General features: G+C 49.4%; 1 protein-coding gene and 2 non-coding genes across 3 annotated transcripts in view; 2 read left to right on the top strand and 1 right to left on the bottom strand.

Moving 5' to 3' along the window:
* The window catches only part of LOC101622355 (neuroblastoma breakpoint family member 6-like protein), a 17,308-nt gene extending 4,340 nt beyond the window's left edge, over positions 1-12,968 (top strand). Inside the window, exons 2-6 of the mRNA XM_004689461.2 lie at positions 3,509-3,651; positions 5,862-5,964; positions 7,081-7,316; positions 12,650-12,705; positions 12,807-12,968. Of these exons, the coding sequence (XP_004689518.2) occupies positions 3,516-3,651; positions 5,862-5,964; positions 7,081-7,316; positions 12,650-12,705; positions 12,807-12,968 (693 nt within the window). The 5' untranslated portion in view covers positions 3,509-3,515. The remainder of the gene's footprint in view (positions 1-3,508; positions 3,652-5,861; positions 5,965-7,080; positions 7,317-12,649; positions 12,706-12,806) is intronic.
* On the top strand, positions 12,954-13,025 carry TRNAE-CUC. The gene has a single exon. It is a non-coding gene; the product is annotated as a tRNA-Glu (tRNA).
* Positions 13,026-13,646: 621 nt separating this feature from the next.
* Positions 13,647-13,718, bottom strand: TRNAE-UUC. Its single transcript has one exon. It is a non-coding gene; the product is annotated as a tRNA-Glu (tRNA).
* Between the last annotated feature and the right edge of the window lie 459 nt (positions 13,719-14,177).

The following is a 14,177-nucleotide window of genomic DNA, read 5'->3' as shown; positions in this document are numbered from 1 at the left end:
GGGAGGACGGCGCGGCCGACCCGCCGCTGGCCGGAGAGGAAACAACCCTGTGACCGTGGGGTGTGCGCTGTGAGAGGGGCGGGCGTCTAAGAGCTCTGGGGTCCGGCCTGTGCTTCTCGCCCGGCCTGCCTGTGGGTTCAGGCAGCAGGTGCAGATTGTAGAGGAAGACCAGAATTTAGTTCAGGGACTTTTCTTCAGAGAGTGATCCAGCCCTGCCAGCCCTGTTCCTCCTGCCTCAGTGAGGTCCTTTATGATTTGGGGACCGCAGGGCCTCCCCTCTGGCCACCTCCTTGCCACCCTTCCGGTTCCCTCCTGACTCTGACTTTGCTGTTTGTCTCACATTGTCCAACTTTAGTGAGAATCTTGCCGAGCCAGTTGATGCAGACTCCCACACTACACTGAGGGTGGCTGACAGCCAGTCAGGGCCGCCCCTCCAGGTGAAGTCCATCCAGTGGCCTCTGCCTTCAGCAAGGTCCTGTCGGCTGTTTAGCCAGGGCCTCCTTGGTCCTGCTGTTGCCTCTTGTAAATTTCCAGACATGGTCTCCCACTCTGTTCCATGGCTGTAAATTCCCACTTTTCCTTGCAGGATCTGGGTTTGAGTTTATTCTCTCCCATGGCAAGATGCCCACTGTAGGTATCTATGGCCACAGCCCTCCTTAAATAAAGTCTTGCTTAGCATGCTCTAACATGTGCCACTGAGTAATTTTAACAACACTGATGAGGAAACTGTGCGTGATTTTTAAAAAAATTGTGGCATAAACATAATATAAAACGTGTCACCTGCCAGTTCTTAAGTATAAAGTAGAGGAAATTGTAAAATTAAAACAGTCACTGTATAAAAGTGGACATGTGGACAGGGATCCAGTTGCCAGGGATCCAGTTGCCAGGGAAGCGCAGTGTGGGAGAAGAATCGCTTACACAGCTAGGCACCTGGGACAAACTCGTCAGTAGGATAGTTTTAGTATTTAACTAAAATCTCAGATGAGGTTCTCAAGCTTAGACACAAAGAATTGTGTGCCAGCTGACTTTTAAGCCAGAGGTACTGTGCGGCTTGATTTGCTGGGGAAGCGTTTTGCCACCCGACAATCCCATTAATGTGCAGTTTCCAGGGCCAGGTGACTCGCGCATTGTTTTACTGCTGATCTGGTGATGTCAGTCCTTCAAGGCAAGTTTTAGGGCTAGTTTTTGCTGCCAAGAAAAGCAGTGACACAAGTGATTCTATAAACATAATTTACATTAAAAGATGATGCATCCAAGTTCCAAAAAAGGCATCTTCAACATCTCGAGAGGTAGGAATACACTCTGTTTTTGCCTGTGTGCACAAATCTATCAATTCCAAGGCTCAAGAGTGTGAGGGAAATCTGAAAATTATTCTCAAAATGACATTTGTTTCTTTTAGCAGTCTTACGAATTGAATAACATTCTTGGAACTAACCATTGGGAGAGCACAGAGAACTTTTAAAGAGGGTCGACTTTTTGATATCCTCTGAGTTTGAGTATAACTTTGTGTGTGTGTGTTTCATAATTTGATATCTGATAATATTTTCTATAAAAACAAGCAGCTACATCTCTCCTGAAAAAAAAAAAAAAAACATGGTTTCCTATGAAGAAGGCCTAATATAACATTACCCAATAGAAACCGATTCTTCTACCTCTGAGAAGACAAAGGAGAAGAAACATTCTCAGAAAACATCTCGCAATGCAAGAGAATCAATCATTACCTTACTGAAAGGCTAGAAGGATTGCAGTCTGATGAAGAATAAAGAACCAAAAACACATGCTGTCCTGGAATGTCAGAATGTCAGACATGAACAAAAGACTCCAAGAGCTTCTAAAGAAAGAGAAAGACTGAACAGAGGATTAAGCCTCACTGAAGCTCTAAAAAGAACATAAAGCTAGAAAAAAAGCAAGGAAACCTCTTTTGTAGGCCAGCACTTCATATCTCAGCCACCGAAGACGTGAAGAGTCTGGGAAGATGGCGGCAGTGGGAGGTGCTGGGTGGCCTCCACACACTCGCGGCTGAGCTGGCACCACAAGGCCGTGACCCTGCAAGGCAAAGAGATGACAGCGGCATCTCTTTGGGTAGAAAGGGGGAGGAAACCCTCAGCTGGATGTACCAGGAGAGTGCAGCCTGGGGGGGCACCGTTTGGGGTGCTTCTATAGCTTCCATCCAGGAGTACACACCCATATGACAGGCTCTGGAAACCAGGAGCTGCTCTGGTGAGGGTCTGCACACAGTGGTCTTCCAGGGCAGAGGGCGCACTGCTGGAGAGCTATAGGAGCTATAACGGTGGTTATTGGTGCGCGCCCAAGACTGTGATATAGATGAGCTGGAGCGCAAAGTGGCAGGAAATCAGGTTGGATCACCTGTGTCTCCTCAGGAGGAGGCTGTTACTTGGTGCTTGAAGGCGGGGGTGGTGTTCAAACACCTGCCATGGACCTATTTGGGGCTAAAATGAGGACAGTTGAATATTCACAAGCCAGCGTTTAGTGCCTGTTAACAAAAGGAGCAAATATCCCAGGATAAGATTCTGTACTGGAAAAGAAAAGAGGATAATTTCTGGCCTGTGCCCCTGTCTCAGCTATAATCCCTAATCAGCGCTGCCTCCAGAGTTTAATGAAAAGCCAACATTTGATCCCCCAGCATGGGGAAATAAGCCAATATAAACTTGGATTGTAGCAAAAAGAAAATTTAGACCTTCAGGACCGAAATCCTTCATATAAATTAATTAACGCTATAACGAGTATTATACTCAGGTTATTCTCCTGCATATTAAAACAGCTAGAAAAAACTAGAGCAGAACAAAGAACACTAGGACTACTAAAAAAATAAATTCTCATGAGGAAAAAGTGACTTCCTGACAATCTTTAACAATGTAAGAATTTGAGAAAGTATTATTTCTTGAAGTTTTCAAAACACAAGAATAAAGGGTAAAAATGCTTGAATTTCGGAACGTGGAATCAGCACAATGGAGCGCAGCTCTGAGGGTGCTGCTGAGGCAGTGACCTTCCAGTAGCGCCACGCAGTGGGGCAACCGGAATGCAGGGGCCCCCGAGATTCCAGACACCCCGCCTTCGGGTTCTGTTACCGCAGCTCCTGACGGCTACTCGGCTGCTGGTCCTGCGTGAGCCGCTACAGTGACTTCGGCTGCAGCGTTGGCATCTGAGCCTTTTTCTATGGTTAAGGATTGTCCGAGTTGTGGAATACTGACAAGGCTTCGCTCAAAGGTAAGTATGAATTATAGTGGCATTGTTTAGGTCTGCTTAAATCCATTTTTCCACTCAAACTTTCCTGAGATATAATTTACTTTTGAAAACCACCCATTACAGTTATACCATGCAATGATTTCTTTTTAGTAATTTACCAGGAGTGCAGTCATCACCATAAGCCATTCACTGGTTTTTAATTTATTATCTGTTTGGGTTTCCTCTTCCCAGGACCAGGTTCCACTTCTTCTCCCACAAGCCTCAGCATGGCCGTGCCTCCCCCAACCGTATCTGGTCCAAGGGCAGAAATGAGCATCCTGGAAACCAACCAGTATCTGCGCTCTGAACTGGAAAAGAGCAAACAAAACTTCCGCGACCTCACAGAGAAATTCCTCATGTCCAAAGCTACTGCTTACTCCCTGGCCAACCAACTGCAGAAATACGGTGAGCCCCACGGGCCCTGGTCACCCAGGTGACACAGGTCGGCCATCGCCCTTCCGGGGGCTTTAGTCTCCTGTGGCCACCATCAGAATCAATTTCATCATAACTGTCCTCCTAGATGTACATGGACATGTTAGTCTCAGTCTGCAGAGGGGGAGGCCCCAAGGAGTAGAGTGGGGTGAAGCTGTAGCGAGGACAGAGGCTGAGCCTCTGTCTTGTCTCGCTCCAGAATATGTTTCAGATTCTACAAACTCACTGTTGACTTAAATAGCTCATGATTCAATTCAGATGGTCACTGAGCTTAAACCCATTTGCAAAGCGCCGTAGGAGCCACACGAGGGGAGACAAAAAGAATAGCCCGGTTCTGTTTCCACCGGCACCACAGGTACCTGGAGACAAGAACTTCAGTAGCAGACACGGAGGAACCTGGTGTTTGGATCAAGATTCTTTCCCCATGTAAATTGTAAATTCGAAGGTGTTACTCACATTCTGGGGAGACTGGGGGATTTCCAGAAATCAGAGACTCTAATACCTGATCTCTGTCTCCCCCGCATGTATGTGCTTGACAGAGAGCTGGCTCAGGTAGACAGTCAGGATCCGCGTTTTGTGGTAAATGAGGCCAAGCAGAGGAGACCTCCAGTTCCGGGAGTCAGTCAGGCCAGTGAGGGGCTGCCCTTCCTTTGCCATGGCCAGTTTTCACATTTGCAAATGCACTGGACAGTCCCAAACCTTGTCAGAGTGTGGGGGAGGGGAGAGCTCTAGTGGCTGCAGGGGACACAGGAAGGGAGACGGGAAGGGAAGAGGGATATCAGAGAGGACTCTTGCTGACACTGCAGTTCAGTTTGTTTTCAAATTTCTACAATTATTTTTCAATAAAATTTGCTTTCCAACTTACTATCAGAGACAGGTAAAAACTAAGGCCTAATTATTACAGGAGTAAGATGACATAGGATTTTTAAAAGTTCACCATTTCATTATAGTCATAGCAGAATTGAGGAAATTCTTTTTGACTAGAAGAAATTACCAAGGAGTCAGTGTCAAGGTAACGCTTCACAGTGATGAAGCGTACACGCCCTGAGATGGGGCTTCCTAGGTTGAAATTATGTTGTTTATCTTCTCTGAACCTCAGTTTCCTCATCTATGTGGTAGTAAGAGTGGTACCTACCCCTCAGTAGCATGATGATTACTGATGATTGTCATCTACGAGGACAGGTGATGGCAAGCACTGTGGATTGTCTTCCCTCTGACCTCATGTACCTTTTAGCATTTGAACAAGTTTCTGTCACAGTTTCTCCCTTCATTCACCTTTTATACAATTGTACCCAGATTAACTTTTTAAAAAAAGACTTATTTATGCTTACAGAACTGGGGTACAGGCCAGAGGTGTGGGGTGAGAGGACTCACCAGAGACAGAGTGGGGAGCAGAACAGGCGAACACCTCTGAGGGCAGTGTCAGGAAACATCTGCCACGCCCTGTGGGTCAGCTCCCTGGCAGGGGATGGAACTCATGCTGCACTGGGTGCTGATAGCTTCCTAGTGCTGGGACTTAACCCCTGCGCCACCAGGGAGGCCCCCAAAGATATGGAATTTTTTTAAAGATTTATTTATTTATGCTTGCAGAAATGGGGTACAGCCAGAGGTGTGGTGGGTGAGAGGATTCACTAGAGACAGAGCAGGGAGCAGAACAGGCCGATGTACTGAAATCCACTGCTGAGGGGAGCTGTGGGGGGGTCAGGAGGGGTCTACTGCGCCCTGTGGGGTCAGCTCCCTGGCGGCGGGGGATGGAACTCGTGCTGCCTGGCTTTGGAGAGCTTCATCATGTGGTGCTTTAACCCTTGCGCCACCAGGGAGAGTCCCTGAAATGTTGGGAGGTTACCGGAGCTATGGAAGTGGGACAGTCATTGGCCTTAAGGTCTTTGGTGCCCTCTGAGACGCACCGATACCACTACTGTGTACCTCGGGTAATGTTTTGCTTGAGGTTGCCAAACCTGGTAGAAATGCCCAAGATTTGGAGTCTGACCCTGGCGGTGTGAGCTCTGACTTTCCCTCATTCCAGTTGAAAATCATGAGCAAGGTGTTTTACCTGCCAAAGACTTCTCTTTTCTCATCGAGGTGTAAGATGAATCAGAGAGCCTAGCTCTGCGGTTACTCTGTTCTTGGAGGAATCCTGCGCACCAGCGCACCCAGCTTGACGCGTCTCTGTCCTTCCTCAGAGTGTGACGAGTACAAAGCCCTCATCGAGGCTGTGCTGGCAGAGAAAGTGCAGCCGGAGGCGGGGAATCCAGGCGAGGGAACGCAGCCAGCAGAAGGTCTTGGGTAAGGAGCCCTGTGTAGAGAGGCCTGCGAGTTACTGTTTGGAGTGGGGCAGCCCAGGCTGGTGGAATGAAGAGCAAGTTTGTGTGAGGAGAGAGGCAAGAGTGTACTTGGCAGCACAGAGCTAGCAGGAAGCAGCGGGGCTGTGGGGGTCAGGTGCCCCGCTAGGGACAGCCCTGGCCGCACACACCAAGGTAGCAGGGACAGAGACCTGGGCTAAAACCGTAGCCAAGCGGCTTCCGATTTTCTGACCTCGAACAAATTTACTTGACTTTCTTGTGTCTCGGTTACCTTAGCTACTTCATCTGTAAAATTAAAATACCGAGAGTCTACAGAGATGGAGATGAAGTGTTTGCTGACAAGCGGTTCAAACTGTCTCTAACACATCTGAGCTCTCAACAGTAGTTGCTGTAATTATTTTACTTGTTCTTTTTTTTTTTAATACAGAGTTCATGCTTTATATTCCTGAAACATTTTCAACTATATTTCACATACTTGCTCTTCTTTTTATAGCTCTGGTGATTGTCATAAGCAGAGCAACATTTTCTACTGCAAGACATATTTCCCAAAATGCCCCTTCATTACACATGTTTTCTCCTCTCCGACTTGGGTCTTTTTCTAAGTATGTGGAGCATTAATTAGTAGGCCACTGGGTAAATAGGGAATTGAACAGCTGTTGTCCGGGAGATGAACTGTTAATTTGCTGAGGACAAGGACTGCTCACCCTTAGGTTTCAATGTCACAGGGTAGACTGTGGCACTCAAGACACTTTAGGCCCTTTGCTGACAAACATATCTGAGAAACATAAAATGAGAAAAGCTCATTCAAGCAGAGATCCTTGAAGGGGGCCTAGGCCTGGAACCCGTTTCTTGATGGTGTATGTTGGATGGTGGTGACTGTGGCTTGAAGGGGAACTGAAGGGAGAGCTTTTTAAAAGAAAGTTAATTAACATAAAGCAACGAGCGCTGTGCTGTTCTTCATTCCTTCGGCTGCTCATGTGTGAGAACTGTCTTGGTGATCCGTGGGGGCATTCCAAGATACTTCTTCCGCTCAGACCTCCCCCACCTCCTATCATTCACTGCATCGGCTCTTACATTTTATTTTGCGTTGTCATCTTAGGTCCTGTGATCCCCTGATTCAAGCTCAGGCTCAAGAACTGACTGAATTACGCCAGAGGATCCAGGAAGGTAAAGCCGTCTGTTATCTTTTCACCCAGCACGTGAAGAACACAGTGCAGTCTTTTGAAGCCCTCCTCAGGTGCACTGACGTTGCGCATAGCCGGGGACAGCGCTTCTGTGAGCACCTGGCCCAAGGAAGCCAGCTGGCAGAGAGCCTGGCCAGCAAACTCACCACTGGTAAGTCCGGAGGCCTTGCCCACTGTGCTCGCCCCGGTTAGCCCGCCCGCGCCGGCTCTAAGGCGCCGGCCCTGAGGCTGAATTCCCCGCCGTCCGGCGTTCACCTCACTCCAACACCCAGGCCAGCATCATCTCGGCTCCTCACCTTGGGCTTTCGGGGCAGAAAGCAGCTGCAGGCAATCAATCGATTTCAGTTTTTAAGGATAATTATGCATAATGAATGCCCCATTTTGGTCTCAATTTTGTGAGTTTCGAAAAAGGTGCAGCTGAGCTATAGAAGAATTCCTTTGCCCCTCGAAGTCCTCGTATGTCTCTCTGCAGCCTTGTCTTCCTCCTAATTCTCCTGGAATCCACTGCAGTTATTTTCCGTCCTTCCAGACTTCCCGGCTCCCAAACGTGCCAGTCGTGGCTTCGTCTTTTATTACCGCCCCTGCCCGCCGTCGGAGCCTACCGTCTCAGCCACTACAGGCCAGGGGATTGGCCCTAGTTTCTGGCAATAGTGAAAAATAGCTATAGAGATTCACAGACAGGACTTTCTTTGGGTGAAAATATAGTTTCACTTCTCTCACTGGGGTAAATATCTAGGGCTGCTAGGTCTCCTGTGGTAGGTGTGTCACGTCTAAGAAACTTGCCAGAGTTCTGGCAAGATGCACAAGAGTAGAGATGCCGAGTTCACATTCTGCCCACAGATACAACAAAATAACATGTAGATCAGAAAACAAAAACAAAAAAGTCGCAGGAGGAAGCTGTAGGATTGTCACCGTCACAAAGAAAAGTGACGTCAGGAAAAAATGCAACACAAAGGAAGAGTGATGTAAAAAATAAATGAATATGTTTAAGGGAAAAAAACAGGCAGCTGAAGACCCAGAGGGAAGCCCACCCACTTCGCACTGGGGCCGCCCATAAAAAACTTTCTAATGACGCTTGTTTGAAGTATGATGTACGGGAAAAGCCCAACGAAACTGCAGCATTTACTATCTTATTATAAACTGTATTTTCTTCCGTATCTTTTTAGTATTTTTCAAAAATGTCATGAAAAGTGAATTTCCTAATGAAAATTGTATAATGAAAAGTAAAAACTGCAGCACGAGTCTGCTTGGCGATTGCCAGGCCGCGTGACCCGGAACGGGACGGCTGAGACACGAGCCCTTTCTGTTGGTGCTCACATGCCCACTGGCAACTCTAGCGCCTGGGGGCCGCGCTGGGAGGGGGCACCACCTCCAGAGAATGGCAGGATGGGGGGGAGGTCTGTCTGCAGCAGGAGCGGACACGTGCCCGCGGGGCAGACGCCAAACTGCCAGCATGAGCCAAGGAGTCGGGGCCCTCAGGGGCAACCCTGCACCCTGCCCCAGCTGCCTCCCAGTCCTGGCACCGCCTTATCTGGGGGAGACAGTCTGTTTGAGCCTGTACCCAGATGTAGGCAGCCAAAGCCCAGCCTGAGAGCAAGACCTGGTTGGAGAACTTTGTGCGTGAGGAGAGCTCCACCGTAGCTTGCCCGCGAGAGCGGATTCTCCTGGCACTGGCTGCTGAGTTATGCAGAAACACCTGTTAGCCCATCCCCCTGCCTGGGGCCAATGCCAGGCTGGCACTGGACTGGGCTTGCTGCCCCTAGTGAGAGTTTAAAGCACCTCGGCAGCCCTGACAGAGCAGCAGCTTGTGCCTCGAGGAGCTCAGTGTGGGGAGCAGCCGGGCACCCCACGCAGCCCTCCCAGGGCCACAGTCTCTGAGAGAAGACTGAGAAAGGCTGTCAAGGGAGGCAGCCTTTTTCGGATGGCACCTCCAGCGCCACTTGCCACCCGAGGTCACAGCTGGCACTGGGGCCTGCAGGGGCAAGCTGCGCTGTCCCGGCCTGGGCCCCTGGGCACCCCTGAGTACTGCTGCAGAAGCCACACACCGGAGCTGAGCCTTGCTGAGGAGTCAGTGTTACCCTGATGCTACCCGGGGAATCTCTGGCTGAGGAACTGGCCTAGGGGAAGAGGTGACTCAGCCCCCCTTGGGCTTGGGCACCATGGCCCTGTGGGAGGTCTGAACTCCGGGTACCCTCTAGCAGCAACGTCTGGGTTCCCTGCCGTCCTGTCAGCACGGGAGCTCCAGTTGGCCAGAAGGTGCAGAGGCAACAGACACCGGGACTTCGGGCTTGCTGCAACCCAGGGTTGTATTCTGCAACCTGTACTCTTAATATAAGACCAGCAAGTCAGGTTAAGGAGAGAGAGCTGTTTAGCGCAGTGCATGAAACTAACATGCAGAGCTAGAGGGGTATACCAGAAACATGGGCAAAAGTCCCCAGGAAAAATCTAAACCCAATAGAACTAAGCAACTCATCTGAGCGTTTAAAGCAACAGGCTAACTATGCATCTTGAAATAAAAATAATCAATGAATACAAGGAGAATTACAATGACAGAGAAGAGATGAGACACAGTAGTGGAAACAGATGTCCAGAGGAAAACAGGGAGGACAAAACTGAAAGAAATAACAGCCGGGAATAGCTCACTTGGGAAAGTAGATTTTCATTCAGATTCAAGAGGCCCAGACTGTTCTCAGGCTTCACTGACACTCCCTCTGCCCGAGACCCTCACTTCATCTACGAGTGCCCACTAGTTTAGAATTACTTTGTCAATACATACACTATGATTTCTTGTTTTTCATCTATCTGAAAATGCTCCGTGTATGTCTTTGTCTTTCTGACTTATTTTGCTTCCCATAATTTCCCTGAGCTGCTTTCACTGCTATAAATGGTGAACTTTTGCTGCTGCTGTTTTTTTGCTTTTGTTTTTTTTAATAGCTGAATAGTATTCAGGAAAAAAAAAAACATAACTGCCAAACTGTTTTGCGTGAGGGGTACCATTCCACACTCCTACAGACAATGTGCAGGCTTCTGGCTGTTCCCTAATGTCACCCCTGCTCTTCTTAGGCTGCTGGTCTTTGGGGTTTGTCTTTTGGGAGATTCTAACAGACGAGCGTTGTAGAGCACTGTGGTCATGAAACCAGGCCCCACTCTAACCTGTGTAGAGCAGGGGAGCAGGTCCCCTGCACCCAAGGTTGGGACGTTGGGCGCCACCTCCTCTCTGGCCGGCTGCCCTGCTCTCCCCAGTCCTAGCTAACCAGCTTGCTAATCTTTCCGTCTCTGTTCGAGTAGGATGAAGATTCACCGGTTCAACCACGTGATGATTTACCAATCCATTCTTAACAAGGACCTCAAAGACCTCTCTGGAGCTCCTGAGTTTAATGGGGCAATTATAAAACCACAAACTCCCCTTGCACCCTCTGCTGTCCCATTCACCCTGTTCTTCTATGGAAAGTGTAACTCCGCTGATTTAAGAATTTTTCTCTTACCTTCTTGGTGCTCTCTCAAATAAACGTTTTCTACTCCACCCGCCATTCTTCAGTGATTTCATTTTGATCGCGCTCCTGGGAATTGGAACTTAATTATGGGGGGTTGGCAACAGTTTTAATTGAAGACTAATAATTTTCAGGATTGTTTCAGAAGCCTTTTTACGTCGAAAACGAAGGAAACAGCCTCCACCAGTTAGGTTAGTGCTCGGCGTGGGCGGCAGTAACCCCTCTTAGCCCCAGACCGGCAGTAACCCCTCCTAGTGCCTGGGAACCCGGGAGCGTTTTCGGGTTTGCTTTTAATTCCCGCGCTGACGACCACCTTTACTTGTGGCCAGAGAGCAAACCTGACCCCTGAGTCTGCAAGGGGACGCAGTCTGGAGAACCCCAGGAAAACCCCTAGTCTACACCCAGAGCCGGGTGCTTGGGAACTTTGCACCAAGGCCGAGTCTGAGCAGCGCAGAGGCCCCCGCAGCCGGGGAAAGCGCCCCGAGGTGCGCAGCTCCGTTAATGAAGTGTGTGGCCACAGTGGTCTTTCAGGCTAGGATATGTTCGCGAGGCCCTTTGGAAGAAACGAGGGTGAACTGAATGTGTTCAAAACAAAATCCAAAGTCCTCGTCATAGCCAAGGGCTTACCTCCGCGCCCACCCCAGTGTTCACGCAAACACAACAACACGCAACTGTAATTCACAGAGTAAAACGCAGAAATCTGAACTAGGCCTACTGTTGAAGTTTGACTAAAGCAACCACCGCCCAGGCCATTATAGGGAATACGCCTCATGCTTTTTCTACAACCAGTGCCCTCACCCCGCCCCCCCATTTGGCTAATCTCTGTTCTGATGTCTAACACCAGAGATTATTGTTGTCTCTCTTTGAAATTCATAGAGATCTCCTTTTTCAGTATCTGGCTTTATTTTTCCACTACTGATGCATGCGCACTTTGTCACTCATCCGTAGTTAACTTGGGTGTCATTGACTCCGCTGCCATACAGCTGATGCTGTCATGGAGAGGGCAGCAGGACTGCTCTGGTACAAGTCTGCTCTAGGACAGGTACGTTCATCTCCCTGGGACACGCACCAGGTGCTGGGACACTGGCCGTGGGGTAGGAGCCAGTTTAACTTTTCTAGAAACTACCCAGCAGTTTTGTAGAGTGGTTTCCCACTAGCAATGAGAGGTGTGATTAATTCTTGTCAGTTTGGTATTCTCTGTCTTTTACATTTACACATTCTAGTGGGCACACCATTGTTTTAGTTTGTGTTGAGCACATTATGTCTATGCCACTTAGAAGTTGTCCTTTGTGGAAAAAAAGCCCATTGAAGCATTTTATTTGCTTTTAACTGGGTAGTTTTTTTAATTATTGATTTAAAGATTGCTTTATATATTCAAAATCCGAGTCACTTTTCAGATAGGGATTCTGTAAATATCTTCTTACACTCTTGGTTTGCTTTTTCATTTACTTGTGATTTGTAATTTTGATTAAATCTGATCGAGTTTTATTTCTCCTTTTATTATGAAGATATTTTGTGTTCTCTAAGAAATCCTTTTACCCCAAGATTCTGGCTGAATTCTCCTACCTTCTTAATAGTAACTTTGGGCTCTAATTTTTTAAATCTATCACATCTCAAATTCATCCCTGATGACAGCATGCTCTGGAGTAGTTTAGGCAGAAACCTAGGAAGCTCCGGCCGACAAGGCATGGGAATGTCTACAGCGCACTGGACATCCCTGGATATCAAGGAATTATATCCATGCCAGCAATGCCCAAGTAAGACACCCTGGTGTAAACTGAAATCCACACGTAGGAGACAAGCTGCTGACCACTGGACGTGGGGCCACAGGACAAGTGGAGGATTTGCTTCCGCTTCCGGAATGAGGGAGCCGGCACTGACTAAGTGAGAAAACTATGGCGGTGACATAGGCTGCAGCCCTGAGCATCCTTTGTGTTAAGGGGATCCTGGTCTCACCCTGGCGCCCCCTTCTCACTGCCTCTTCCACTCCCAGGTCCCAAGGACCTCCTTCCACCCGCTGGGCCTAGCGAGGGCGCATCTCCCAGACAGGTCTGGGCACCGCCCCTCAGGCAAAGCTCCAGGACTCGTGCGCCAGGAAGGCCCTGAGGGCCTCGCAGAGCGCTCAGGAGTCTCCTCTCGCCCCTTTGCAGGGAAGCCGGAAGGAGGCGGCCTGTGGGAAGTCGGTGAGCGCTGCCCCTGGGGGCAACACTCCAAGCGCCCGGCCTGGCCAGGAGACCCGGGCTTTTCCCGCTCACCAGCCTTCCAGTCCAAGTACCCAGAGAGGACTGCCAGCCGGCTCCCTGGTGGTCTAGTGGTTAGGATTCGGCGCTCTCACCGCCGCGGCCCGGGTTCGATTCCCGGTCAGGGAACTACTTTTGCTCCTCCGGCTAAAATCTCTCCGGCACCAGCTGCAACCACTCCTCACTCCCGCACGGGAAGGCACTTCTTATCTCCAGCTCCGCTCTCCACACAAGTGATTTTGGAGGGGACTGAGCTCTGGTTTACACCCGCCCACGCGCCATGCCTGGTCTCAGCCGCGCGGATCAGGTACATCTCGGAACACAGCCCAGATGGCTCGTGCGGTTTGTACCTATCCTGCAAATGCAAATGGGATGCTCTGGCTTGCTGGCATCTTCAGAAATTCTAGATCTCTTCTTGCGTCCACTTTGGGGCAACAAGTGGCTTCACCCGTCTGTTAGGTCTCTTGGCTGGCAAATAACCAAAGCAGCATGAGACAGATTGATAGGAGAAAAAGCACAGAGAAGTTTAATAATAACTTGTATAAATCTTGTATAGGTGGGAGACCCGGTCTGATAAGTAACTCGGCCACTGCTGCTTCAGACACCATCTTAGATAGCTTTAAATGAGACAGGGAAGTTGGGGGAGTTTATCTGAGTTTTAGAGCTCAAAATGTAGCCAAGACTGTTCTGCATCATCAGGCTATGGAATTACAACATTTTTTACATGCAAGGAAAACTAACAAAACGGGTTTCCCTGACCGGGAATCGAACCCGGGCCGCGGCGGTGAAAGCGCCGAATCCTAGCCACTAGACCACCAGGGAGACGACTGTCCGGTTTTTCTTTGTAAACTTCATTCCATTCGTGCTGTAGGACTTGGTCCCCAGATTTTTTCAGGTGCCGCTAGTCCCCTAAGTGCCAATCTGAAATATCGTACCCTGCGGCTCAGAGCGCACCTCGCGGGCGGCCAGGTGGACAAGCCACGCAGGCACTAGGAAAGATCCAGCTACATCTCAAATCGCCCTGGAGATGAACCTTCTCCACAAGGTCATTTGCTCCCAGAAAAGCGCCAGGACAGTGGACTGTTGCCAGTAGCGGGCGAGGGCAGCTGGGGATGGGCCTGGACTGATTCCCAGAGCGAGAAGGTGCCCAGGTACCCTTGAGCCATTCCCCACTGCAACTCGACCCTGACGCTCGCAGAGATGGCGGCGGGGCGGAGAGGGAGCCCTCTATTAAGGCTGGACGAGAGGGGCAGCAGAACCTGGACGTGGCCCCTCACACCT

The sequence above is a fragment of the Condylura cristata genome, unplaced genomic scaffold, assembly GCF_000260355.1.
Source record: "Condylura cristata isolate star-nosed mole 26May11 unplaced genomic scaffold, ConCri1.0 scaffold00026, whole genome shotgun sequence".
Taxonomy (NCBI): domain Eukaryota; kingdom Metazoa; phylum Chordata; class Mammalia; order Eulipotyphla; family Talpidae; genus Condylura; species Condylura cristata.
Note: the sequence above shows the minus strand (reverse complement) of the source record. Positions and strands in the feature narration are given on the sequence as shown.